This window comes from Bos javanicus, chromosome 14 (genome assembly GCF_032452875.1).
Source record: "Bos javanicus breed banteng chromosome 14, ARS-OSU_banteng_1.0, whole genome shotgun sequence".
NCBI classification, from domain to species: Eukaryota; Metazoa; Chordata; class Mammalia; order Artiodactyla; family Bovidae; genus Bos; species Bos javanicus.
This window is the reverse complement of record NC_083881.1, coordinates 81,602,837-81,629,838: the sequence shown is the minus strand read 5'-3', so window position 1 is coordinate 81,629,838 and position 27,002 is coordinate 81,602,837. Positions and strand designations below refer to the sequence as shown.

At 44.3% G+C, this 27,002-nt stretch overlaps 1 protein-coding gene across 7 annotated transcripts in view; it reads right to left on the bottom strand.

The window, feature by feature from the left end:
- COL14A1 (collagen type XIV alpha 1 chain) overlaps nt 1-27,002 on the bottom strand; it is a 233,440-nt gene that overhangs the window by 93,584 nt on the left and 112,854 nt on the right. For all 7 annotated transcript variants that reach the window (XR_009740970.1, XR_009740971.1, XM_061439527.1 and 4 more), the window contains exons 24-31: nt 19,632-19,778; nt 14,761-14,817; nt 6,805-6,944; nt 5,283-5,406; nt 4,942-5,085; nt 3,649-3,813; nt 2,905-2,943; nt 2,625-2,763 (exon numbers count right to left, since the gene is read on the bottom strand). Coding sequence is in view for 5 of the 7 variants with exons in the window: in XM_061439527.1 (XP_061295511.1) it covers nt 2,625-2,763; nt 2,905-2,943; nt 3,649-3,813; nt 4,942-5,085; nt 5,283-5,406; nt 6,805-6,944; nt 14,761-14,817; nt 19,632-19,778 (955 nt within the window). In the remaining 2 variants the exon portion in view is untranslated. The remainder of the gene's footprint in view (nt 1-2,624; nt 2,764-2,904; nt 2,944-3,648; nt 3,814-4,941; nt 5,086-5,282; nt 5,407-6,804; nt 6,945-14,760; nt 14,818-19,631; nt 19,779-27,002) is intronic.

Sequence of the window (27,002 nt, the reverse complement as noted above, 5' to 3'; positions counted from 1 at the left end):
GAGACCCTAGGAAGGTGGGGTAGCAGGAGGAAGACAGGAGGCTGCAGTGATGATGGTGGAAAGAGGCAGGTGGTGGTGGCTCGTATCAGGGCGGCGACAGCGAGGGTGGTGAGAAGCCACACGAGAGGACTCCGTGGCAGACGGATGTGAGGCCTAAGAGAATGGGAGGAGTCTGGCTTCTTTGCCTAAGAAACTTGTCAGATGTAGTTGTCATTGAGACATAAAAGGTTGTAGGTGAGGCTGGCTCTAAAGAGAGGAGCAGGGATGTTGTCTAGTAAGCAACTGCAAGCGTGCTAACTCGCTTCAGTCGTGTCGGACTTTACCACCCTATGGACTGTAGCCCGCCAGGCTCCTCTGTCCATGGGACTCTCCAGGCAGGGACACTGGAGTGGGCTGCCATGCCCTCCTCCAGGGGGTCTTCCCAACCCAGGGACTGAACCCACGTCTCTTCCGTCTCCTGCACTGGCAGGCAGGTTCTTTACCACTAGCGCCACCTGGGAAGCAATTGAATACATAGGTCTAGATTTGGGGAAGTAGGGACTTCCCTGGTGGTCTGGCGGTTAAGATCCCAAGCTTCCACTGCAGCGGGTGTGGGTTCAATACCTGGTCAGGGAACTAAGATCCCACATGCTGCACAGTGTTGCCAAAAAAATTAGGGGCAATATATAAATACAAATTCAGGAGTCCTTGGCATATAGTCGGCGTTCAACACCGTGATACTGAAAAGATCGCCAGGAAATAGGAATAGACAGAAAAAACAAGGAGGTCGCACACAAGTGCTGGTCCGCCAGCACCAAGAGGTAGAGGGAAGAGGAGCCAGCGCCGCAGATGCACAGTCTGCAAGGCAAACAGAGACTCAAGGAGGGCGGGAAGTCAGGAGGAGGCTGCGCTCAGCTCTGCCGAAGGCTGGAGACAGACGGGGAGAGATGGGGGCTGGGAACCAAGGACTGGAGTTAGCCAGGTGGAGGACAAGGACACTGCTGACGGCATGACCAGTCCAGGGGAGCAGCGGACGACTGTAGAAACGGCAGTTCTCACTTTTGGCCAGGCCTCCAGGAATGACTTTCAAATATCTATTTACTATTCACCCCTAGACAATGTGAAAAAAGAGAATCTGCGGAAAGGTAATGTCAGACGTTGGATTTATCTAAAACCACACACAGTACTGCCATAGGCTCAGATCCAACAAAGAATATTCTGGAAGATGCCAGAAAAGCAACTGGTCTATACACTGGACAGATGAATTTACTTCTTGAATATCATCTCCCCCCACTTTTACATGCACATATGCACACTGTATCAAAATATCAAAGTACGTACATGAAAAATGTTTCATATTAAAATACTGAAGGCATTTTGAGACAAAAACAAATATTTATTTGGAATGTAAAGAAGCAGATGACGTCTTGAGAGATGACCCCTTAAACCAGGAATTCCTACTTTTGACGTGAGAGTTGGACTATAAAGAAAGCTGAGCGCTGAAGAATTGATGCTTTTGAACTGTGGTATTGGAAAAGACTCTTGAGAGTCCCCTTGGACTGCAAGGAGATCCAACCAGTCCATCCTAAAGGAAATCAACCCTGAATATTCATTGGAAGGACTGTTGCTTAAGCTCCAATACTTGGGCCACCTGATGCGAAGAGCTGACTCATTGGAAAAGACCCTGATGCTGGGAAAGATTGAAGGCAGGAGGAGAAGGGGATGACAGAGGTTGAGATGGTTGGATGGCATCACCAACTCAATGGACATGAGTTTGAGCAAGCTCTGGGAGTTGGTGATGGACAGGGAGGCCTGGCATGCTGCAGTCCAAGGGGTCGCAAAGAGTCAGACACGACTGAGCGACTGACCTGAATTGAAACTCAAGTACGTCTGGAGTTTGCAGAACTGCTGAAAATGGTCCTAGGAACCCCTCCACACGTCACAGACTGTGCAGTGACTAGATAATATGATTTTTACATCAACTATATGGAGTTGCTTTTGTGACTTCTCGAGGATAAAAACCCCCTGAATTCATGCCTCTAGTAAGTAAAGTGGTTCAGGGTGTGGGTTCCAGGGCCTGATTGCCAGGTACAAATCCTGGCATGATCCTCAACAAACTGCACCATCTCACTCAGGTCATTTAGCTCCTCTGTGCTTTACTTTCACTATTTGTAAAATCGAGGTAACGAATGACTCTACCTCATACAGTTCTTGGGGGGTGTGAGTGAGCCACTATATATAAGCATTTAGAACGATGCCTGGTACATAGCCCTGGAGAAGGCAGGGCAACCCACTGCAGTGTTCTTGCCTGGAGAATCCCAAGGACAGAGGAGCCTGGCGGGCCTCAGTCCGTGGGGTCAAAAGAGTCAGACACGACTGTGTGACTACCACTCTCACTGGTACACGGCAGTGATGTGCAAGCATTAACTATCTTTATATTTTTCTCAGATCAACAGATAGGAAAGTTCAACCAGCCTTATACATGAGTCTGATGTTTTTAAAGAAATCTATCATCTGCTCTATGCACCATGGGAAATTCTGCTGGGAATTATCACTGAAATTATGATTTCAACAAGTTGATTTCATTTACGCACTGAGATATAATAAACAATAATTGGCTTTAGTATCTTGCAGTGGAAACATACTTGGTTGGCTGGGAAACCAGGGCATCTTTATGAAGTTGATAACAAGGATACACATTGAAGGTTCCAGGCTCCATGGAGACCCCTTCCACCGAAGAAAACTCCTTTTCAACCAAACCAAACATTTCCATCATCTTAAATCCTTAAAAAGAGAGAGAGAGAATAAATAGGCACATTAGGATTTTAAATTTCAAAATTAGTCTATTAAGGATTTAAAAAATCTGGACCCCAAAAAGGAGTTAATTAATATACTTTGTATTGGAAAATTCCTGATTCTGCATACCTGCAAGATCAATGCCATCCTTATGCACCAGTGGGCAGGCTGGAAGACAAAACAAAGAAGATAAAACCCTAATTTAGATATTTTCCAAACATATTCTTCCGTTGTCCTGAAAACAGGAAGCTAACATAATCTTTATGGAAGTCAAGTGTAGAAGGAATCCAAACCAGATGTGGCTATGGCTTTTTATGGATTCCTAAGGAAATGGCAACCCACTCCAGTGTTCTTGCCTGGAGAATCCCAGGGACGGGGGAGCCTGGTGGGCTGCCGTCTATGGGGTTGCACAGAGTCGGACACAACTGAAGTGACTTAGCAGCAGCAGCAGTAAAGACTGAAACACTCTCACTTCTGTTAAAACCAAAGTCCCAGCTTCCTTCTCATCTCCTGGGTCTGTTAAGATGGATGGTGGTCACTTGAGAGCATGTACTGGGAAGAGTTTCTCTCCAAGTGTGTTACCCTGATGAGCAGACCTAACACATTTTTTAAAACTGTCTGCCACAGACGTTTAAGAGAGTTTCTTTCAAATGCAGATTCTCATCTTTTCCAAGAAAGTCTTTATCAACCTAAACTCTGGACCTGGGAGAGTGGAGGTTCACTTCCACACACTCTAAACCACAGAACTATGTCTACAAAACAAACAGCTCTCCAAGTCGTTTTTTCCCTTCAGATCAGGATGGGACTCATCGTTTAACCAGGATAAATATCTCAGCCTTCAAGCAACGTAAGGGCAAATTCCAAAGAACTAACTTGCTGATGCGGTTTCGCAGACAAAAGTAATCAACTCATCTTCAATTTTCTTAAAGGCGTCGAAGTCATCCACAAAGAAGACGTGCCGGGCACTGGGCTTGCTGCCGATGCTAACCAGCTCCGAGTAATCCGCATCAGCCACGCCGACCGCAAAAATGCTGTAGCCTGTGGGGAAAGGGAAACAGATTTCTGATGAGTTTAAACTGCACCAAAAACAAATAATGCAATGCAAGACATATCTGCATGTTTAAAATATGTTTATTTAGGAGGCCCAGGGGGGTGGATAATTCACCCTTCACAGTTCATCAGAAATGTGCATGCACATAATTCACCATACAGTAATTAACCCATCACTCCTCAGAGAGAGTTTCCATTTGAGAGAGGCTTAGGAGAGCTAGTGCTCAAGACAAAATAGTTACGATTTGAGTAACATCGCTATGTTTGCATATTATTAATAATGAGTTTTGTATTTACGGGATAAAGTGCAGTTGAAACAGAAACTTTATCTCAATTATTTTTTTTTCAGAAGTAGAAACTGAGACATTAACAAGCTTAGAAGCCCGAGGTGGGTCACAGTCCAATGTTCGACAAATTCCTATTAGGCTAGTCTGTGCCGTGTCGGTCTTACAGGGTGTAATCTTCATTTTGTGTTCTCCATTTGACAGACGAGAAAGCTGAGGCTGAACGGTTTCTGTGACCAGGTTCCCTCCCCTGGTTCTTTTCATAGTATGGCACTTAGTTTTCCTTCTTTTCTCGGCCATGCTCTGCGGCCGGAATGGAACCTGTGTTCCCTGCATTGGAAGCATAGAGCCTTAACCCCTCGACCGCCAGTAAAGCCCTGTACTGCACTTAATTGATGGAGTTTCTCATAATAGAGCATCCTGTATGTAACAAGCATTAGAGAAAACACAGCGAGATAAGAGATTTGCAACCTGGAAAGTACTTTTAAAATCACGTTGTGCAGACTTAGAAACACGTAGCCACGCTGATGCAGCCTATAAATGCACATTCAGAACACCACAAGGCCAACAGTGTCATCGTGCCGCTGCTGCTGCTGCTGAGTCCTGGGTTGTGTCAACCCTTTTGCGACCCCGTGGACTGCAGCCCGCCAGGCTCCTCAGTCCAGGAGGTTTCCCAGGCAAGGAATACTGACGTGGTTTGCACTTCCTTCTCCAGGGGAACTTCCCAACCCAGGGATTGAACCCAGATCTTTGGATGGGCACGCGGATTCTCTACCACTCGGCCACCGAGGAAACCTTGGTAGCTACTATTACTTATCTGTGTAGAGCTTACCGTCTGACTGCATCTCTCTGGAGATTTTGTTCACGTCATCTTGCGACCTTCCGTCAGTTATAACCACGATGACCCTGGGGATGCCTCTTCTGGTTCCCGACTCTGCAGTAAACAAGCTATCTCGGACATGCTTGATCGCTTTTCCTGAAACAAAGGAAGGCAACAGTTCAGTTTGATTCCTTCCACTTTTGTGTTGCTGGAGATGGAGGAGAAGCAACGAAGTTCTTTCATCAATGAAAAGTCTTTTTTTTAAAAAAATCTATATTAGTATGCTTCAAAAAATCATTTATATAATTAGTAACAATTACTTTGGGTTTTAGCTGGGCTTTTGGGGGTCTTACCTGTTTTTGTATTTCCTCCTTTGTATGAGATATGCTTAATTGCATCAAGAAGAGTCTCTTTGGTTTTGTAAGAGTTTAGTTTAAATTCTGTCCTGGGGTCATCAGTGAACTGAACCATGGCAACCTGAAGAGAGAACGTGTGTTTACTTTTATGCATATCCAGCCTTCCCCTGGGCCAGGCAGCATACACTATAACAGGATTATAATTATAGTTTTCACTTCTTCTTTAACCCAGTCCACAATTTCTTGGTTTAAAATTTCACACAAGCTACATACCAAATCTGACGATACCTTAACGAGCATTTTTTTCTCTAAGTGCTTTCAGGAAGTAGGTTAAAAATCTTTCCCGAAGCATGAAGGCCTTCTGCCGTCTCATCTGACAGGTGGAGAAACGGCAGCCGAGGTCTTCTCCCTTGACAAAGCTCAGAGAATCGAAGCTGGATTCTTTACGAGGATTTCTTTATGAAACAGGCTTATGAAATAATTGCTACTATTCGACCATTTTACAGATTGAGAAACTGAGGAAAAGTCAAGTAACTCATCCAAGATTACTAGAGTGGTCACTGGCAGAACCAACAGTTGAAGTCAGGTAATTCGACTTCAAAATCTGTTCTTAATCACTATGATGTAAACGCTTCCCAGGTGGCGCTAGTGATAAGGAGCCTCCCTGTGGACGCAGGAGAGGTAAGAGACGCGGGTTCCACCCCTGGGCTGGGAAGACCCCCTGGAGGAGGGCATGGCAACCCACCCCAGTGTTCTTGGGCTTCCCTGATGGCTCAGACGATAAAGAATCTGCCTGCAGTGTGGGAGACCCGGGTTCGACCCCTGCGTTGGGAAACGGGATCAGATGCTCACACCTCAGTTCGGAAGCCACGTCCTCAAAGAAGCCTTTGTCAATCTCTCCGTTTAAAATCAACCAGTAAATGTAAACCTCAGTTCACAAGCGCGGGTCCCGACCTTGTGAATGTGTGTGTTTGCTGATTTGTGTCTGGCTCTCACCCTCCTCCACTTCCCGCCGTTAAGGATGTGAGCTCCATGAAATCGGGGACGGTCTGTCGTACCCGTGATGACAGTGCTAACCAAACAAGCCCTCAACAAATGTTCGTCAAATGAATAAATTGGTCTTCTCTGTCCTGCTTGTTCTGCAGTCATTTGTGGCCATGACCTCTGTCCTTCAAGATTTTAAAGTCCTCGAGGGCAAGGAGGAGGAGAATACTGGATGTTCCTGAACAGAGACTCGTGTCTACTCTCTCCCAGTATTCAGGAGACACACACGCTGACACGGCCGTTCTGACAGGTCTCGGTTTGCTGAGCTCTCTCGCTTTTAAGGATGAGCACCGTGCACAGCTCCGTCGGGCACCAGTGAGCTGATTTTAAACTCAGACCTGCCCAGTCGCTCATTCAGACTTGGATCAAATCGGTATAGTTCTTTACCCATATTCCCCAACAAGTAGCCATAATAACAGCCTGGAGTAATTATTTAATGCATCGAATGAATTAACGACTGATCTGTCAGCCTTACTTGGGTTCCATCTGCACCGATCTTGTCCAGAGCTCCGACAGTGCTGTACAGGAAGTTAATGATCTTATTGAAATTTTCATCACCAATACTCCAGGATCCGTCCACCATAAACACCAGGTCAGCTTTGGCAGCTCTACACACTGGAGACCAAGAATGAACAGTGAATCAGAGAAAAGGGGAAAACAGTCGTCATCAAACCAACAAAGCAGACAATGGCTTCCCTCTGGTAACTAGAGTGCCTTCCAGAAAGAAAGGTATACAGCCTATTCCAAACTCTTGCTCACTAGGTTTTCTGACCATCATTGTTCTCCTATACTCAAGTATCCTGCTCATGACTAAGAAAGCGTCTATCAAACACGCAGAATTAAAGAGAAAAAGAAAAACATCAATTTCAGCGTCAAAGAATAGAAACAAGAGGATGGAAAAATGTGGAACTACACTGATTTAGTGACAGAGGCATGAGCAAACACCCTCGTGCCTGCTGATTCAAGGGTAACCCAAGCTCTCAGTCTGCACCCTGCCCTCTGCTTATCAAGTTAATAGCCTGAGGAGGATATAGCTTCCAAGAGGAAGGCATGCCTCACAATGAAAGCAGATTAATCTAAAACTTGATATGCATTTGGACTGTGGCCATAAGCAAACTTCAATTTCAGCCTTGCTTAAAAATGCTGTGCCCTTTGGACACCCCCTGATGTCAAGAAATGTATACTACTGCTAGCTCGGGGAAACTTTCGTCAATAGTAATACTGACATCAATCCTAACAAGCAAGCGAAAAACAGATTAGCAAAAACCTATTCCACTGAAAGCATTTTATAAGTCTTGTATTGCATCCTGTTTCAGATTATCTATGCTTATTTTTCCCTTGATTAATAGAGATCATGGTGGTTGACTCTGTTTTACGATGAAACAAACAATTTAATCTTTAATAATCTGAATCTTTTAATCTTGGGCCATTGGCACACAAATGTTCTGCAAGATAATGAAACTTTTGCTTTTCTTCAGAAAAAAATGGCTTGATTTTTATTTTATTAACTACAACTACAGTCCCTTAAAAGTAAATGGTAAAATAAACCATCTCCAAGTGAGTTAATACTCCAGGGACAGTAAGGATTTGGTGAGGCTGTTCTCCTGAGCTCCACGATTTACAAAATTTTACATATTTATGGTTTGAATTTAAAGCTGAAAGGGATCACAAGATCTGCTCATTATAAGCGTATAAAAGAAAACCTGGTGATGTTTGCTAGGAAAGATGAAACCCAGATTAGGTTTTACCTTCCAAATGAGAGCAAAATCTATTTGAAAATATACTCAAATTGAAAACTGTGCTTAATAAAACAAAAGAAAAAGAAAATGCATCAAAATGCATGAAGGAACTATCTCTGGGATATGAAATTGTGCTTTTAATTTTCTTCTTTGTACTCTTTTCTATTTCTTAAAATGGATGTTTTATGAATAGTATCACCTGAATAATAAACATGTATAGGCTTTTTAATTAAATACACTCAGGGCAAATAGAAGCTAAAATGAATAACGTGTTCAAGTTGCAAAAGTCCCACTGTCTAAAACCATCATGATGAAAACTACTAATCCAAGATCAGTGTTGCTACATTAGCAATCCTCACTCTCATGACCAAATCATGTGTTTCCCATGAGCATTCACGAATACTGACCAAGGGATACTCATATTCTGCTATAAATAAAAATATTCTGACCTCAGGGAATCCTGTAATGTCTGTATCAGAACTGTCTAATAAACTTATCAGTTAGCTCCAATAGTGAAAATCAACATAGACAGTTAAACTCGAAAAAGCTAGATATGAAGATGGAAGAAGGAAGAGTCTGGCATCCCAAGTAGTCAGTCAGTCAGTTCAGTCACTCAGTCTTTGCGATCCCATGACCTGCAGCCCGCCAGGCCTCCCTGTCCATCACCAACTCCCGGCGTCTACCCAAACTCATATCCATCGAGTTGGTGATGCCATCCAGCCATCTCATCCTCTGTCACCCCCTTCTCCTCCTGCCTTCCATCTTTCCCAGCATCAGGGTCTTTTTCCAATGAGTCAGCTTTTTGCATCAGGTGGCCAAAGTATTGGAGTTTCAGCTTTAGCATCAGTCCTTCCAATGAATATTCAGGACTGATTTCCTTTAGGATGGACTGGTTGGATCTCCTTGAAGTCCAAGGGATTCTAAAGAGTCTTCTCCAACACCACAGTTCAAAAGCCTCAATTCTTCGGCACTCAGCTTTCTTTAGAGTCCAGCTCTCACAGCCATACGTGACCGCTGGAAAAACCATAGCTTTGACTATCCCAAGTAGAGCAAATAGCATGAGAAGATGCAGGACTGCATAAGGCACGTATGGGGAACCTGAAGTTATGCAGTTTTGCTGTTAACTAACACAGTCTGGGAAACGATGCCACAGTGTAGGTTGATTGCCAGGAGCTGGCATATTGCATATTGAGTGCATATTGCATATTGAGTGCAGCACTTTCCACAGCATCATCTTTCAGGATCTGGAATAGCTCAACTGGAATTCTATCACTGCCGGGAGCCAGCGTGAGGAGCTCCACCCATGACAAAGGTCATGAGGGAGGAGGCTCGGCATACGCAAAGGCGGGATCGAGCCTCAGGAGTCCCCCTGGAAATTCTCGAGCATCTCTGCCTACTTTCTGCTTTGTGCCTTCACCTACACCTCTGACTTTATGGGGGGCTGTCCCCCACTACCTCTCTCTGAAAAAAGAGTTAGCTTACAGCTCCAGTTAATAATTCCTGGGTGAGACTGTTTCAACCTACAAACTCCTTTGGAAGTCCTCTAGCCTGCCTGAATAGGTTTTTCCGGCCACATGTGATTGCTCAGAGCCTCCCAACTGTGAGAGGCATGAGATGTTCTAAACTGTCTAAATACAGATTCCTTTGAGCAGTTAAAAGATTGATTAGAAATTGTATTGGTGAAGGGATTTTCACTTGTTGGGCCAATGTTTGCTGCTAAGTCTCCATATCCCTTACCTGCTGTGGCCCTGGCAGTGTATTGATTAATATAATTGGTGTAAATAGTAGCTTTAATGTTTGTAACCTGGGACCCTTGAGTTAACTCTTTTTCTTGTTATAGCCCACCACACCTTTGCTCTGTAGGAATGCAACTTTATCTAATGCTTTTGGAGGGTGGCTCCTGAGCAATCACCTTTAGAGAAAAATAAGTTTTCTAAAGAAAGGGTCTTAAAATGTTAACAGGCCTCCAGGCCAGAAGATGATGCAAATCACCTAAACTTTTGCATATGATAAGTTTGCAGGAAGAAAGCCTGGCTTGCTGCCTGACTCTACCCCTTCCCCCATTATCCTCTATGCATAACTTAAGGTATAAAAACTACTTTGGAAAATAAAGTGCGGGCCTTGTTCACCGAAACTTGGTCTCACCATGTCGTTCTTTCTCTTACCTTCTGGCTGAATTATTCAGCCTCTTTTCTCCACTGAATTTCCTCACTGAGCTATCCTCATTCTATTACTCTTTGTATCCATAATTAACATTTAATCAAGCAGTTGTTTCCTGATCCTCGCCGACGCCGTCCCCGCCTCGAATTCCCTGGATCCACAGGGGCTGGGCCCCGGCAGGTGATCATTGAAGAGTTTGCGTGGTGTGCTAGGAAGGATGTTGAGTTTTATTTTTGTAAAGTTTCTTATTACCCCTTTGTTTCCTTGACCCTTACACTCTCCAGCATCAGACACCTCTGACTACGCTCCTGTCCTTTGCAGGATATTTGGTCTTGTCCAGAACATCAATAAGACATTCAGTCTACACCAACAGGTTCTTGAAATTTGGTCCTATCCAAAATGTCCATGAGCATATTTGGTCCATGCCAAATGACTTTGGACAGGACCAAACATCATGGATCTTTTGACATGAACCAAACGTCTGCTAAACCTTTGTAAGGTGGGGACAATTATTTTTCATTGTAACTCTGGTATGTAATAGCTATTCTAAAATGTGGGGCAGGGCATCCCTGGTGACTCAGTGGTAAAGAATCCATCTGCTAATGCAGGAAGCATGGGTTCAATCCCTGGACCGGGAAGAGCCCACTTGCCAGGGAGCAACTAAGCCCATGCACCACAATTGAGCCTGTGTTCTAGACCCCAGGAGCCACAACTGCAGAAGCCCAAGTGCCTAGAGCCTGTGCTCCACAAGAGAAGCCCCCACACTGCAACCAGAGAGTAGAACCCACTTCCCACAGCTGGAGAAAAGCCCGCCCAGCAGTGAAGTCCCAGCATAGCCAAATGAATAGAAGTATTAAATGTATGGCAAATGGAAGAAGTCTTCTAAAACATTATGTGATCCACCTTTCTTCTCCCTCCTCCCCATTTCACCAAGGTTATCTTTCTCAAACAGATTTCTGCAGGTCACCCTCCCTTCATAGCCATGTCCCATAGGATAACGCCCAGCCTCCTCGCTCAGGCACACTCACCATCTCATAACACTACCTTCACTCTTTTCTGTGGCTCACGCTGAAGCACTTATGGCTCCCAAACACATTATGCGCTTAGATCACCCCATGACGTTACGTACTCACCTCTCCATTATTTACCTGTAAAACTCACTCTTCAAAATGTAAATCAATCCATGCAAATGAAAATCAAAAGGAAGCTGGAGTAGCAATACTCATATCAGACAAAATAGACTTTAAAGACTGTTACAAGAGATGAGGAAGAGCACTAGGTGATTCTCAAGGAATCTACCCAAGATGAGGACATGACAGTTGCAGACATCCATGCACCCAGCACAGGAGCAGCTCAGTGTACAAGGCAAACGCTAGCCCCCATAAAAGGGGAATCAACAGTAGCACAGGAATCACGGGGACTTTAACACTGCACTGACACCAGTGGGCAGATCGTCCAGACAGAAAGTTGGTAAGGAAGCATTCGTCCAGACGGACTCAGCTGATGTTTACAGGACAGTCCATCCTTCCCTGTGCATGAGGAGCATCCTTCAGAACAGATCATGTCTTGGGTCATAAATCAAGCCTTGGTAAATTTAAGAACACTGAAATCGTATCAAGCACCTTTTCTGACCACAATACTATGGGTGGTGGTGGTTTAGTCGCTAAGTCATGTCCGACTCTTGCAACCCCGTGGACTATACCCTGCCAGCGTCCTCTGACCATGGGATTTTCCGGGAAAGAATACTGGAGTGGGTTGCTATTTCCTTCTCCAGGGGGTCTCCCCAACCTAGGGATTAGAATTCAACTACAGGAAAATGTAAATCAAATTCCTCCTCCTTCACAAGTAATTAAATTGCAGCAGCGTTAACTGTTCTCAGTTCTGGGCTACTACAGTATAATCTACACTAACTCATTTCCTTGGCTGGTAGTTACCTAGGTAAACACCTATTTCTCTTGCAATACTGAAAATAAGCAGAGAGCAGCAATCATAGATTGTTACGGTATCCCAAGTACTTGGCGTAAGCACTTTGAGAATGAATAGTAGGGTTAATTAATGTTCATTAATGGGATAAATCATAAGGGATTTGATTTAGGTCATACCTGAATGGTCTAGTGGTTTTCCCTACTTTCTTCAATTTAAGTCTGAATTTGGTAATAAGGAGTTCATGATCTGAGCCACAGTCAGCTCCTGGTCTTGTTTTGTTGACTGTATGCTTATATGCAGAGTACATCATGAGAAACGCAGGACTGGAAGAAACACAAGCTGGAATCAAGATTGCCGGGAGAAATATCAATAACCTCAGATATGCAGATGACACCACCCTTATGGCAGAAAGTGAGGAGGAACTAAAAAGCCTCTTGATGAAAGTGAAAGTGGAGAGTGAAGAAGTTGGCTTAAAGCTCAACATTCAGAAAATGAAGATCATGGCATCCGGTCCCATCACTTCATGGGAAATAGATGGGGAAACAGTGGAAACAGTGTCAGACTTCATTTTTCTGGGCTCCAAAATCACTGCATATGGTGACTGCAGCCATGAAATTAAAAGACGCTTACTCCTTGGAAGGAAAGTTATGACCAACCTAGATAGCATATTCAAAAGCAGAGATATTACTTTGCCAACAAAGGTCTGTCTAGTCAAGGCTATGGTTTTTCCTGTGGTCATGTATGGATGTGAGAGTTGGACTGTGAAGAAGGCTGAGTGCCGAAGAATTGATGGTTTTGAACTGTGGTGTTGGAGAAGACTCTTGAGAGTCCCTTGGACTGCAAGGAGATCCAACCAGTCCATTCTGAAGGAGATCAGCCCTGGGATTTCTTTGGAAGGAATGATGCTAAAGCTGAAACTCCAGGACTTTGGCCACCTCATGCAAAGAGTTGACTCATTGGAAAAGACTCTGATGCTGGGAGGGATTGGGGGCAGGAGGAGAAGGGGACGACAGAGGATGAGATGGCTGGATGGCATCACTGACTCGATGGACATGAGTCTGAGTGAACTCCGGGAGTTGGTGATGGACAGGGAGGCCTGGCGTGCTGCGATTCATGGGGTCTCGAAGAGTCGGACACGACTGAGTGACTGAACTGAACTGAACTAATGGGATAAAAAAATAACCATCACTACTATGTTTTGAAGTTTTTTAGAAAGTTACCTTAACAGCTCAAGTAAGAGGTGAAGACAAACTTTTGTGATGACAGAAAAACACACCCGGGAGCAGCATTTCTGTGGTGAGCTTACACTGCGACCCTGATCTACAGAATCACAACCTACACAGCTACACAATCATAACCCACACAACTACACAATTATAACCTACAAACTACACAATTATAACCTACACCCCCAGGCTACAGGACTACTCTTCCCTGGCAAACATGTACCATTCTGATATTTTCAATGAAATAAATATGAAAGAATTCTGTTTGAAAATCTACTCTGTGTGTGTGGATTCTACTTTTAGATGGCTTTTTATTGAGTATATTTGACAAATGACACTGCAAAAATTTAAAGTGCACAATATATTAATTTGATTTATATTTATAATTTACATTTGTTTATATAATCTGGTCCCATCAATTCATGGGAAATAAATGGGGAAATTGCGGAAACAGTGTCACACTTTATTTTTCTGGGCTCCAAATCACTGCAGATGGCAATTGCAGCCATGAAATTAAAAGACGCTTACTCCTTGGAAGGAAAGTTATGACCAACCTAGATAGCATATTGAAAAGCAGAGACATTACTTTGCCAACAAAGGTCTGTCTAGTCAAGGCTATGGTTTTTCCAGTGGTCATGTATGGATGTGAGAGTTGGACTGTGAAGAAAGCTGAGTGCCGAAGAACTGATGCTTTTGAACTGTGGTTTTAGAGAAGACTCTTGAGAGTCCCTTGGACTACAAGGAGATCCAACCAGTCCATTCTAAAGGAGATCAGCCCTGGGTGTACTTTGGAAGGAATGATGCTAAAGCTGAAACTCCAGGACTTTGGCCACCTCATGCGAAGAGTTGACTCATTGGAAAAGACTCTGATGCTGGGAGGGATTGGGGGCAGGAGGAAAAGGGGACGACAGAGGATGAGATGGCTGGATGGCATCATTGACTCGATGGATATGAGTCTGAGTGAACTCCGGGAGTTGGTGATGGACAGCCTGGCTTGCTGCAATTCATGGGGTCGCAAGGAGTCAGATACGACTGAGTGGCTGAAGTGACTGAACTGATACATAATTTACATTGTATATAATGTATATTAATTTACATTTATATATTGTACTTTGATTGATGTAGTAATATTTAGCACCTCTATCTCAGCACATAATTATAGTACAATACTGTTGCCTACATTCATTACACTGCACATTAGATCTCTATGTCTTACTTACTACTCATTGCAAATCTGTACCCCCTAAGGGTCTGATACAAGCACTTGTATTAAGGCGAAACTATATTTTATTAATATCTTGGTTTTTAAATGAAGAAACAAACAAATCCAACAGAAATCCAAAACCTAAAATCACATCATGATACATTGTGTTTCTTTACCTTCTTTTGCTGGTGGGATGGTTGGAGGGAACGTCGGTGGTTGAGTAGGAAGCGATTCTGAAAAGCAGAGAAAGAACATCAGTTAACCGTCTCATCTGTGAAGAGAGGGAGGTCATGGAGTCATAACTCTTCAGGGGAGTCAATGATTCTGACAGCTGTCTTCTTTGAGAACGCAGTGAATTTAGGGCCCACTGTAAATCAGCCAAAGCCCATGAAAGCTGGTTCCAACCATCTCCTCAGCCTCAGACTGAAGGCTTGAAATGCCATTTTGCCACAGTTCAGTTTTCCCAGCGGGAGTCAACGCACTCAAAGCATCAACTTCAAAGTGGTTTCAACGCTGATTTAAGGTGGGAGCCCTGCCAACCTATTTCAGATCAGTCTCTGGCTGCTTTCACCCATAACGTTACTCCATTCTGCCTAAGGACGGACCATCAATCCACGTTCAATAGCACTCCCTCCCTTTTTACCCTGCGTTCTCAGGACGTAGTCCCCAGGAGAGCCTGGTTCGCCCTCGGCCATGGTCAGACTGTGCCTGGGAAACTCAGCTCTGAGAACCACGCAGCAGGACACTGGGAGGCTGTGTCCTGATCAACTTAACCTGGGTGAGGAGGGGTGAGAACTGCGTCAAATGCAGAAGTGCGATTTGGTTAAAGGCCATGGATGTAGTCACGTAAGAGCTGTGACTTTCCTACCAATTCACGTGGCAGAGCACCGGGACGTTACGGCATCAGTACGTGGATTAAACATCCTAATATTATTTTTTTGCATATTCTTTTTTTTTTAATTCTTATTTGACACTAAAGAAAACTTGAGAATATTATTTTTCTTATCCCAGTATAATACAAGGGAAAACTCTCAACTAATCAGGGGGATGTTTAGTCTCTGGAGACAGTAAGTGCCAAATAGTTGGAAGGATTTGAGCTCAGGCAGACTGTTTGCTGTGAATGTTGTAAAGGGAACGCCTTCTCTGGCAGGAAGATTGCTGCTGCTGCCGCTGCTGCTGCTAAGTTGCTTCGTGTCCGACTCTGTGCGACCCCATAGACGGCAGCCCCCCAGGCTCCCCCGTCCCTGGGATTCTCCAGGCAAGAACACTGGAGTGGGTTTCCATTTCCTTCTCCAATGCATGCAAGTGAAAAGTGAAAGTGAAGTTGCTCAGTCATGTCCGACTCTTTGCAACCCCATGGACTGCAGCCTACCAGGCTCCTCCGTCCATGGGATTTTCCAGGAAAGAGTACTGGAGTGGGGTGCCATTGCCTTCTCTGGCAGGAAGGTTGGAGGAGATGAATTTTAAGGTCTCTTCCAATTCTAGGAACCAAGAAATTAACATTATTTGAGTAAAGCAATTCAAGATTTAAAGGGATGAGGTAACTGTGTATTACTGATACAGAAAAATGTTTGAGATTAGTTATTATATGAAATGAAGCAGAATACAATGGTATGATCCCATTTGTGAAACAAAAAATTCTATTTAACTGATTAATACAGGTTTATCTTTATATAGCATGTTCAAATATGCTTTAGATAGCATATTCAAAAGCAGAGACATTACTTTGCCAACAAAGGTTCGTCTAGTCAAGGCTATGGTTTTTCCTGTGGTCATGTATGGACGTGAGAGTTAGACTGTGAAGAAGGCTGAGCACCGAAGAATTGATGCTTTTGAAATGTGGTGTTGGAGAAGACTCTTGAGAGTCCCTTGGACTGCAAGGAGATCCAACCAGTCCATTCTGAAGGAGACCAGCCCTGGGATTTCTTTGGAAAGAATGATGCTAAAGCTGAAACTCCAGTACTTTGGCCACCTCATGCGAAGAGTTGACTCATTGGAAAAGACTGATGCTGGGAGGGATTGGGGGCAGGAGGAGAAGGGGACGACAGAGGATGAGATGGCTGGATGGCATCACTGACTCGATGGACGTGAGTCTGAGTGAACTCCGGGAGTTGGTGATGGACAGGGAGGCCTGGCGTGCTGTGATTCATGGGGTCTCAAAGAGTCGGACACGACTGAGTGACTGATATGATCTGATCTTTATATACCTATGCAGTAATATATCTGATACACACACACATAACTACATCCAACAGGCAGAATTTCTTGAAGGAGATCAAGCTGGTATAAATGAGTTTGGGGGAAGAGAAAACAAGAAAAGGGTGGCATTCTCTGGTGGCCTCGTGGTTAGGATTTGACGCTCTCACTGAAGAGGCCCAGGTTTGATCCCTCGTCGGGAAACCATATCATGTGCCACACAGCACGGCCAAAATACAAAAGAAAACAAAACAACATGGGATGGCGAAGGAAGGCAACAGTGCTCTCTGTACCTTCTGTTGCGTTAGCATAGGCAGAGGAAATCACTTTGATATTTTAAAGGCAAATTTTTGGCAGCTAAAAATTTTCACAAGTGAAAACATTTGAGACATTTTAGTATTAAAACTAGGATTGCAAAACATTTTTGAAAGCACTATAAAATATTTCTAAAGCCTAAAATCTGTGGAAGCAGCTGGTCGTCTTTATAATTGTGCATTTTCTTCAATGTGAAAAGCTGAGATATATCGCAAGTTCAGTCAATAAATTTGAGAACCAAATCAGCGAGTGCCTGTGGCAGCCAGATTAACATGTTTGGTCAGAACATCTGGCCCAAGAACGTCTCGGGTAAGAAGAACCACAATGAGCTGGTGAGAGTGTTTGTGTCCTCTACGGGCACACAGATGGTCCCTGTCCTCAAGTCTGTGAGAAGCTGTCACAGAAGAGGGAACAGTCTTGATCTGCATTTGCTCCGGGAGGTTGAACTGGAGCCAGTGGGTAGAAGCTCTGTGATGACAGATGTCCCCACAGAAGGAAAACATTTCATCAAGCAGAGCTTTCCAAATGAATCCTGGGCTGGTCGTGAACAGTGGTGAGGGTAAGGTTAAGGGAAGCTGAACTAGACCAGGGGCCCCAAACTCAAATATTTTTAGAGGTCAGGCACGTAATGAATGGGAGCAAAGAACTCTGCCTAAACATTCAGGAATAACAAACTTCAGAGTGTGTACGCTGTCCAAAGACGTGGAAGTTACTAGGTTTCCATACGTTCAGCTGCACGAGGATACGTGCGCCCCGTGTTGTCAGAGCTTTCGAATTTTCGAGAATACTTTACAACTTAAAAAAAAAAAAAATGGCCCAGAGAAAACATGTCTGATGGTAGCTCTAACCCCGTGGCCGTAGTTTCTGACTTTCAGGAAGACAGCAAGAGGGACCTCCCTGATGGCCCAGAGTTAGGACCCCAACGCCACTGCAGGGCACAAGCTCACCCCTTGGTGGGCAGCTCAGGCCCTGCACACCACACGGTGTGGCCTAAAGATTTTTTATTTAAAGGGAAGAAGTAAGAGCGATACCAAAAATATTTGTTCAATGAAATAAAATGCAGTTGCAAAGTCCTCAGTGGGGTCTTTCCAGTGGATCTTTACCACCACCAAACTAAGCGAAGAGAGAAGGTGTTTAATCTTATTGTAAGCAAACAGCAGCTCAGAGACGTTAAACTGCCCAAGGCAACAACGGAAAAAAGGACCCCAAACAAGCTTTTTAGACTTTAAATCTCAAGCCCTAACAGGCCCTAATAATTTCAAAATTATATAATCCTCTACCCCAAAAACCAAATTCTAATGAGCAATAAAACGCAAGACACAACTGCTCCATTCTCCAACACGGATAAACGTCAGAAACACAGGCTAAGTGGAAGACACCGGACACAAGAGACTGCCTGTTGCATACTTCCGTTTGCACGGAGTGTCTAGAAGACACAGACGTCGGAGAGGAGAAAGTCGGCTGCCTGGAGCTGACTGCAGGAAGGGGGCCTCACTGCGAATGGGCCTGAATGACCTCCAGGCTGTGGGAGTGTCCTAACGCGGAGTTGCAGTGACGGCTGCACAACTCCCGGAATGTACAGAAATCACGGAGTTGTACACTCAGGGGGTGAATTTTAAGGAATGCAAATTACACCTCAAAAATACACACGTGATGTAAAATGCTGACTACTTCAGTGTTAGGAAATAAAGTCCCCGTGTTGAAAAGTAGATGATTCCGTTAGCTACACTTTCACCTTCTGTATCTTTTTTGTATGTACAGAGAAACTGAAAGACATACACAGCTGAGTAGTAGAACTTTCTAAATGTCAGACGCATGTTAGAGGGGCTATCAAGAAAGCCCATCTTCCGCCACCTATTCGGACACCGGTCCTTGAGGATTTCAAGTTTAAGTTCAAGACCCTGAGTTGGAGACACACAGGTATGGCCCAGAATTCAGTACCATTCAAACCACTTCAGTACTTACGGCCTCTAGGTCAGGAATCTTGATTAAAAGGGTACTAGGCAGTTGCCCCCTTCCTTGCCATTCAGAACATGTAGCACGTGCTTTGTTTCCCTTTTATACTCCGCCTTTCCCTTGCGTGCGTCAGATTTCCTGCCAACTTGGAAAAAGCCTCAGAGCCTCTTGAGGAGGCAGGGCCGGGCGGCCCGCTGGCGCGCTCGGGCTCCACCCCACCCTCGAGGCTGGGGCGCTGCGTGTCTCAGCGTCAGGACCCAGGCCTCGCGCCCCGCCTCACACCCCACCACCGAGGCGCTCCTGATGGAAGCGTCACAACAGGGCCGTTGCTCCCGCACTTCGCCGGCCCTACAGTCCGCTGTGACAGACGGCGGAGCTGGAAATGCACACAGAGCCGTCAGCGGGCCACAGGCAGGGAACGCCGGGGCTGCGTACAAAGGGCGGCGTCTGTATCGCAGACAATCCAGGGCCACTGGCCAACGTTTCTATAGACGGAATAAGGTTTCCGAACCAAAACCGTATTCCTAAAATACTGTTTGTTCACGGACACAGAGATCAAGAGAGAAGGCCTTTGACTTACGTGTTTTTGCTGTTACACTCACGCTGGGTCCCTCCATCTCCTGCAGCTTTGTGTAAACGCTGATTTTATATTCTGAATCAGGCTGAAGTCCATAGAAGCAATGCCTGTTTGTCCCGCCACCCAAAGTGGATTCTTGCTTTTGTGTATCTATAATCGAAACAAAACACACATGAACAAAACGCACATACAGGAATTGTTTTAAATCGCCACCAACAGATGATTTGCTTCTGAATACTCAGTACGTAAGGCCTACTCAGATAGCTCCAGAATGAATTAAACCTGTTTGAGTGATTGTATCTTTTTTTAAAGAATTCATATATCCAGTGTTTTTCTTTAATAATTTAAAATTGAATTTTATATGTTCAGAAATGAGATGAACTAGTAAAAGGCTGTTGAGGACTTAACAAACAGAGAATTGTTCCTGTTTATAATTATATGCACACATCCGCACTGATCTTTTGGACAGGTGTGGAGGTGAATATATTATTTTTTAAAACTTAGGATTCCCAATATGATTGAGAGCTTAGTTTAGTACCAGGCTCTGTGTGTGCGGGCTAAGCGTTTTCGTCATGGCCGATGCTTTGCGACCCCACCAGGCTCCTCTGTCCACGAGATTCTCCAGGCATGAGTACTGGAGTGGGTTGCCATGACCTCCTCCAGGGGACCCTCCCAGGCCAGGGATGGAACCCGTGTCTCTTACGCTGTCTCCTGCACTGACAGGCAGATTCTTTACCTCGAGCGCCACGAGGGAAGACCACCAGGCTCTGTGCTTGGTGTTGAATGATGAAAGCGTAGCCAAGGTAACAATGGCCACCGCTTGCTCAGTGCTCACCAGGCACCAGGCACGACTCCAAGGACTTTACACTGTTGATTCATTTGATCCTTATAACCATCCCCAATTTAAAGACAAGAAACTGAAGACCAGAAAAATTAGTAGCTTACCCAAGTCCATACACTAAGTAGCTGAACTAAAATGTAAATTCCAAACTCAGAAGTCCAGTCTCAGAGGATGTCGCTTTAATTTCCATTAATGTACCATGTGCAGTGCTAAGTCACTTCAGTCGTGTCCGATTCTTTGCAACCCCATGAATCACAACACGCCAGGCCTCCCTGTCCATCACCAACTCCCGGAGTTCACTCAGACTCACGTCCATAGAGTCAGTGATGCCATCCAGCCATCTCATCCTCTGTCGTCCCCTTCTCCTCCCACCTTCAATCTTTCCCAGCATCAGAGTCTTTTCCAGTGAGTTAGTTCTTCACATCAGGTGGCCAAAGTATTGGAAGTTTAGCATCAGTCCTTCCAATGAATATTCAGGACTGATTTCCTTTAGGATTGACTGGTTGGATCTCCTTGCAGTCCAAGGGACTCTCAAGAGTCTTCTCCAACACCACAGTTTTAAAGCATCAATCCTTCAGCACTCAGCTTTCTTTATAGTCCAATTCTCACATCAATACATGACCACTGGAAAAACCATAGCTTTGACTAGACGGACCTTTGTCAGAAAAGTAATGTCTCTGCTTTTTAATATGCTGTCTAAGTTGGTCATAGCTTTTCTTCCAAAGAGTAAGCGTCTTTTAATTTAATGGCTGCAGTCACCATATGCAGTGATTTTGGAGCCCAGGAAAATAAAGTCTGACACCATTTCCATTGTTTCCCCATCTATTTGCCATGAAGTGATGGGACTGGATGCTATGATCTTAGTTTTCTGAATGCTGAGCTTTAAGCCAACTTTTTCACTCTCCTCTTTCACTTTCATCAAGAGGCTCTTTAGTTCCTCTTCAGTTTCTGCCATAAAGTTGGTGTCATCTGCATATCTGAGGTTATTGATATTTCTCCTGGCAATCTTGATTCCAGCTTGTGCTTCATCCATCCTGGCATTTTTCATGATGTACCCTGCATATAAGTTAAATAAGCCTTGAAATACTCCTTTCCTAATTTGGAACTGGTTCTAACTGTTGCTTCCTGATCAGAATACAGGTTTCTCAGGAAGCAGGTCAGGTGGTCTGGTATTCCCATCTCTTGAAGAATTTTCCACAGTTTGTTGTGATCCACACAGTCAAAGCTTTGGCATAGTCAATAAAGCTGAAGTAGATGTTTTTCTGGAATTCTCTTGCTTTCCAACAGATGCTGGCAATTGATCTCTGGTTCCTCTGGCTTTTCTAAATCCAGTTTGAACACCTGGAAGATCACAGCTCATGTACTGTTGAAGCCTGGCTTGGAGAATTTTGAGCATTACTTTACTAGCGTGTGAGATCAGTGCAATTGTGTGGTAGTTTGAACATTCTTTGGCATTGCCTTTCTTTGGGATTGGAATGAAAACTGACCTTTTCCGGTCCTGTGGCCACTGCTGAGGTTTCCATATTTGCTGGCATATTGAGTGCAGCACTTTCACAGCATCATCTTTTAGGGTTTGAAATAGCTCAACTGGAATTCCATCACCTCCACTAACTTTGTTCGTAGTGATGCTTCCTGAGGTCCACTTGACTTTGCATTCCAGGATGTCTGGTTCTAGGTGAGTGATCATACCATTGTGGTTATCTGGGCCAAGAAGATCTTTGTATAGTTCTGTGTATTCTTGCCACCTCTTCTTAATATCTTCTGCTTCTGTTAGGTCTATACCATTTCTGTCCTTTATTGAGCCCATGTTTGCATGAAATGTTCCTTTGATATCTCTAATTTTCTTGAAGAGAGCTCTAGTCTTTCCCATTCTATTGTTTTCCTCTATTTCTCTGCACTAATAACTGAAGTAGGTTTTATCTATGGACAAGTCCTGATTTTTAAAAAATGTAATTAAAGTAATGCCATCTGTTGAATGGAATCTGAAATTTACTTTTATAATTGTCAATCTTAAAGAACTTCAAAAGTGAACTTTATAATATAATGTTTAGTAATACATTTCTTTGAAACAATATAGGTCTACCTCAATATTTTCTTTATTAGATATTATACAAAATGACGAAATTGGAAAGGAACTTAAGAGTAAGAAAATACTAGTAAACCCTGCCTTCTGCTTGGCTGATATCCAACTTAGCCTTGGGTTCCTGGGCTCAGAACCCTGTAAAAGCGGCTTTATTTTGACCCTAACCACTCCGGAGCTTCCTGCAAGCTTCTGTGAGCCACCTGTAATACAAACATTTCCCAAATCCTATGCATGGATCACCTTTAGCTATCTCCACAAAAACTTGTGAGACTCTCCAGGAATTAATTCTAGAAATGTACTTTCTGTCGTTTCTTCTATTTCTCCTGAATACCCATGCACTTTATAGAGCCTTGACAACAGCAGGTTTCACGGCTGCATAACACAACAAAACCCACAAATCATTGGAAATCTGGAACAAGCACTGTGGAATTAATGGGAAGCAGTAACAGGTTGCTCCCAAGGCTAATGAAGAGGGTTACACGAATCGGGGTGTATCCATGTTGCTTTTGGCATGTATGATTCACGGCTTTGCCTTAAAGAAAACATTTAAACTGGTCAAATGATGACTAATTCCCTGCCCCCTTGTGCCAAAAGCCAGAAGTTAAATTTGTTTTGTTTTTTTTTTGGAACAAGGGGGAAAATCTGTCATTGAGCATTCATTCTCATGAAGTCATGCTAAATACATTCTTTGGGTGACCGTCATGCCACCAACTTGACTCCCAAGTGTCTCAGGAGTGGTTACTGAGATCTACAAGCAAAGGTCCCAGATCCAGTAAACTCAATTGGGATTTGATGACACATGCTTTCCACTCTCTGGGTCTTTCAAATCATGTGACCCCAAAACATGGAATCAGCACTTGAAAAAGGTGAATCTTGGGAATGGGCTTCGTTTCATATGATCTCTTGTTTGGGATCGGGTCCCTAATAAGGTAGGCTCTCCACAATGCTGCAATTCTCTATTCTGGTTAATAGACGACAGAGAACTAGACATTTCAGTACCTAAAGACAGAAGACAAGGTGAGCATCTTTGAAAATAGGAAAAAATCAGGCTAAAAAGAAATTTACCAAGTTAATGGGCTTAGGGAGGGAATACAGTGTGAGGTACATATCCACATCCCACCTCAGGTGCCACGTCAATTCAAAAACAGCTGGCAGAGAGACGGGACTCGGCAGCATCTGTAGAACTAACGGAGGCTCTCATGGGGTTCCGAGGTACTCAAAACCAGCCCAAAGCCTCTGAAACTCTGGTCTGTCCTACAATTAACCAAAAGCCTACAATTTAATTTGGAAAGTCTAAAGCTTGACTCAAAAGCAGATTGGATTTCACTCTCTAGAGAGGACTTGATCCTTCTGGTAATCTTTTTTTTTTTTTCTTCTTGGCTATGAAAAAACTGTCATAATATTTACAGGAGTAGAAGACAGCTGTTGTTTTTGCCTGTTTTACATCTGATCTTTCTTTCGTTGAACCCGACCCTGGTCTTTTGACTTGGGAAGGCCTGAGTAAGAACGCCCACCTCTCCCCAGACACAGGCTGGGCAAGAGCCAGGTCTTACTCGCCGTTGAGTCCATGCATGTATTCCATGAACTCAGTGACAGATTCAGGGGGATGCGACCCCAAACAGGGCCAACATGACTCAAGGTCCTGGACTTCTGTGGGAATTACTGAGAGAGAAGAGCTTCCTTCTAACTATGACAGTGAAGCTGAAGCTAGGAGGATGTACATCTGGACTTGACCGGGCCGGCTCTCCATCTGGCTGAGAAGGAAGGTGGAGGGGTGAGGGCGGGGGGTGCCGTCCGGCTTCCCCTCGGCGAGGGCGTCTGAACCCCGCGGCTTTGACGCGCCTGAGGCAGACACTGGGGGACGTCTCGGTGCTCGAGGCGTGGGTGACCTTGCCACCCGAGTCCCTGTTATTTGTGCTTTTAACCATTTACAAACAAAGCAAGCACACCTGAATGATACAGCTTTGCTGCTTTATTCACAAACTCCTTGGAGATTTATAGGTATGACCCCAGGTAAAGTCCTCAAAAGAAGTCATTTGGGAAAACGGAGGCTCAGAGAAGAACACTGACCAGCTGTCGGGATAGAGCAGAAGCAAATCTACTGACTTCATCTCAGAGTAAAAGTGCATGAGGTCAGACATGGGGGATTCAAAACACACAGAGAGAAAGAACCACCCATCACACAGTGGGAGTTTGGCAGTGCACACACGTGTGCCAAGTCGCTTCTGTCCTGTCTGACTCTGTGCGGCCCCGTGGACTGCAGCCCGCCAGGCTCCTGCCTTCATGGGACTCCCCAGGCAAGAACGCTGGAGCGGGTTGCCATGCCCTCCTCCAGGGCATCTTCCTGCCCAGGGACTGAGCCTGCCTCTTCCGGCTCCGCACTGGCAGGCGGGCTCTTCACTACTAGCGCCACCTGAGAGCCCAGGAGTTTGGCAGAGGCATTCAGAAATAAGCCAGCCTGCGGTAAGGCTCTTCTCTATCATATGGAGAAACTGGGTCCCGTTTCTCTCTAGTTTCTCCTCTGGTTGAAGCGGACGGACTGACATTTCTGCAGAGGCAACACGTGTAGCCAGCGGGAGGTGTTACAGAGGTGAAACAGTGGAGCCCGGGGACTCAGGCACCCGGGAGGAAGGTGCATCCGATCACATGTCCAACAGCAGCGATCAGGAATGATGATCACATCGTTCTGTGAGATAAAGAAACTCAACCTAATTCTTCCCCAGTGCAAAGTGGAAAGACTTCAAGGCATGAATTAGGAGGTGGGGATTAACATACACACAGTAATATACTTGCAACAGATCAACAAGGACCTACCTAGAGCACTCAACACTCTGTAATAACCCACGTGGGAACAGAATCCAAAGAACAGATGTATGTATAACTTAATCAGGTGGCTGTACACCCAACACAAACATGACGTAAATCAACTGTATTCCAGTATACAATAAAAATTAAATTAAAAAAATGGAAAGACTATTCCCTACCCTAAATTGTGTAAGTTAAAATATTTAAACATATTCCCCACATTGACTCCCCACCCCTGGCTATCAATTAGAATCTGTTGCTGTCTGGTTGGTTAATAATATGCAGCTGGACACCTGAGTGAATAAGATGTAGGCTAATTGGGCTCATATATTGCTCAGCTATAACTGCTGATGAAAAATAAACTGAACAACACTTTTGTTCATTCTTGCTGAATTGAGACTGTTGAGGCTCAGCTGAAGAGGTTTTTGGCAGCCTGAAAATAATCCTGGCGAAATACAAATTAATTTAACTGGAAGATAAGAAGGAAGTGGGGACTCTTATTTCTAGTAAAAATACTTGGCTTCAGCGAGAGCTTGTGTGTGTGTGTGTGCGTGTGTGCACACGCTCAGTCGCTCACTTGTGTCTGACTCTTTGCAGCTACATGGTCTGTAACCTGCCAGGCTCCTCTGTCCACGGGATTCTCCAGGCAAGAACACTGGCGTGAGCTGCCATTTCCTTCTCCAGGGGATCTTTCCAAGCCAGATATTGAGCCCACATCTCCCACATCTCCAGAATTCACAGGAGGACTCTTTAAACTGAGCCACCTGGGAGTTTACTGAGGTTTTAAACGCCCAGATCAGTGTTACCAGACACATCGTTCACGGTATCTGATAAGAATCCCAACGCTATTTGTAAAAAGCATTTAATAAAAAAATACACTGATGGATTTCACTAATTTCTTGATAAAGACAGTTTTGACATCTTTCTGTCAATCTGTATAAACATGATTTTCAATGAAAGCTAATGAATATCTACAGGAGCCTCTGTCCCATTCTGTCAACTTCTTAAATGGTATCATAGATAAAAATATTCTGGGATAATTTGGACGTGTGATTTTTATAGTTACTATGTTGCTAAGGCTTAACAAGTACCACCAAATGTGATAAATGTCAACTGTTGTATATTAAAGTATGACTCAGCTAGTCTTAAAAAGATATATGAAACATAACTCCTCAAGATTTTATAGGTATTGTCAAGCAGCTGCATATCTTTCATCTAATTCTGCTTCAGTTCAGTTCAGTCACTCAGTTGTGTCCAACTCTTTGCGACCCCATGGACTGCAGCACGCCAGGCTTCCCTGTCCATCACCAACTCCCGGAGTTTACTCAAACTCATGTCCATAGAGTTGGTGATGCCATCCAGCCATCTCATCCTCTGTTGCCCTCTTTTCCTCCTGCCTTCAATCTTTCCCAGTATTAGGATCTTTTCCAAAGAGTCAGTTCTTCGCATCAGGGGGACAAAATATTGGAGTTTCAGCTTCAGCATCAGTCCCTCCAGTGAATATTCAGGACTGACTTCTTTTAGGATTGACTGGTTGGATCTCCTTGCAGTCCAAGGGACTTTCAAGAGTCTTCTCCAACACCATAGTTCAAAAGCATCAATTCTTCAGCGCTCAGCTTTCTTTATAGTCCAACTCTCACATCCA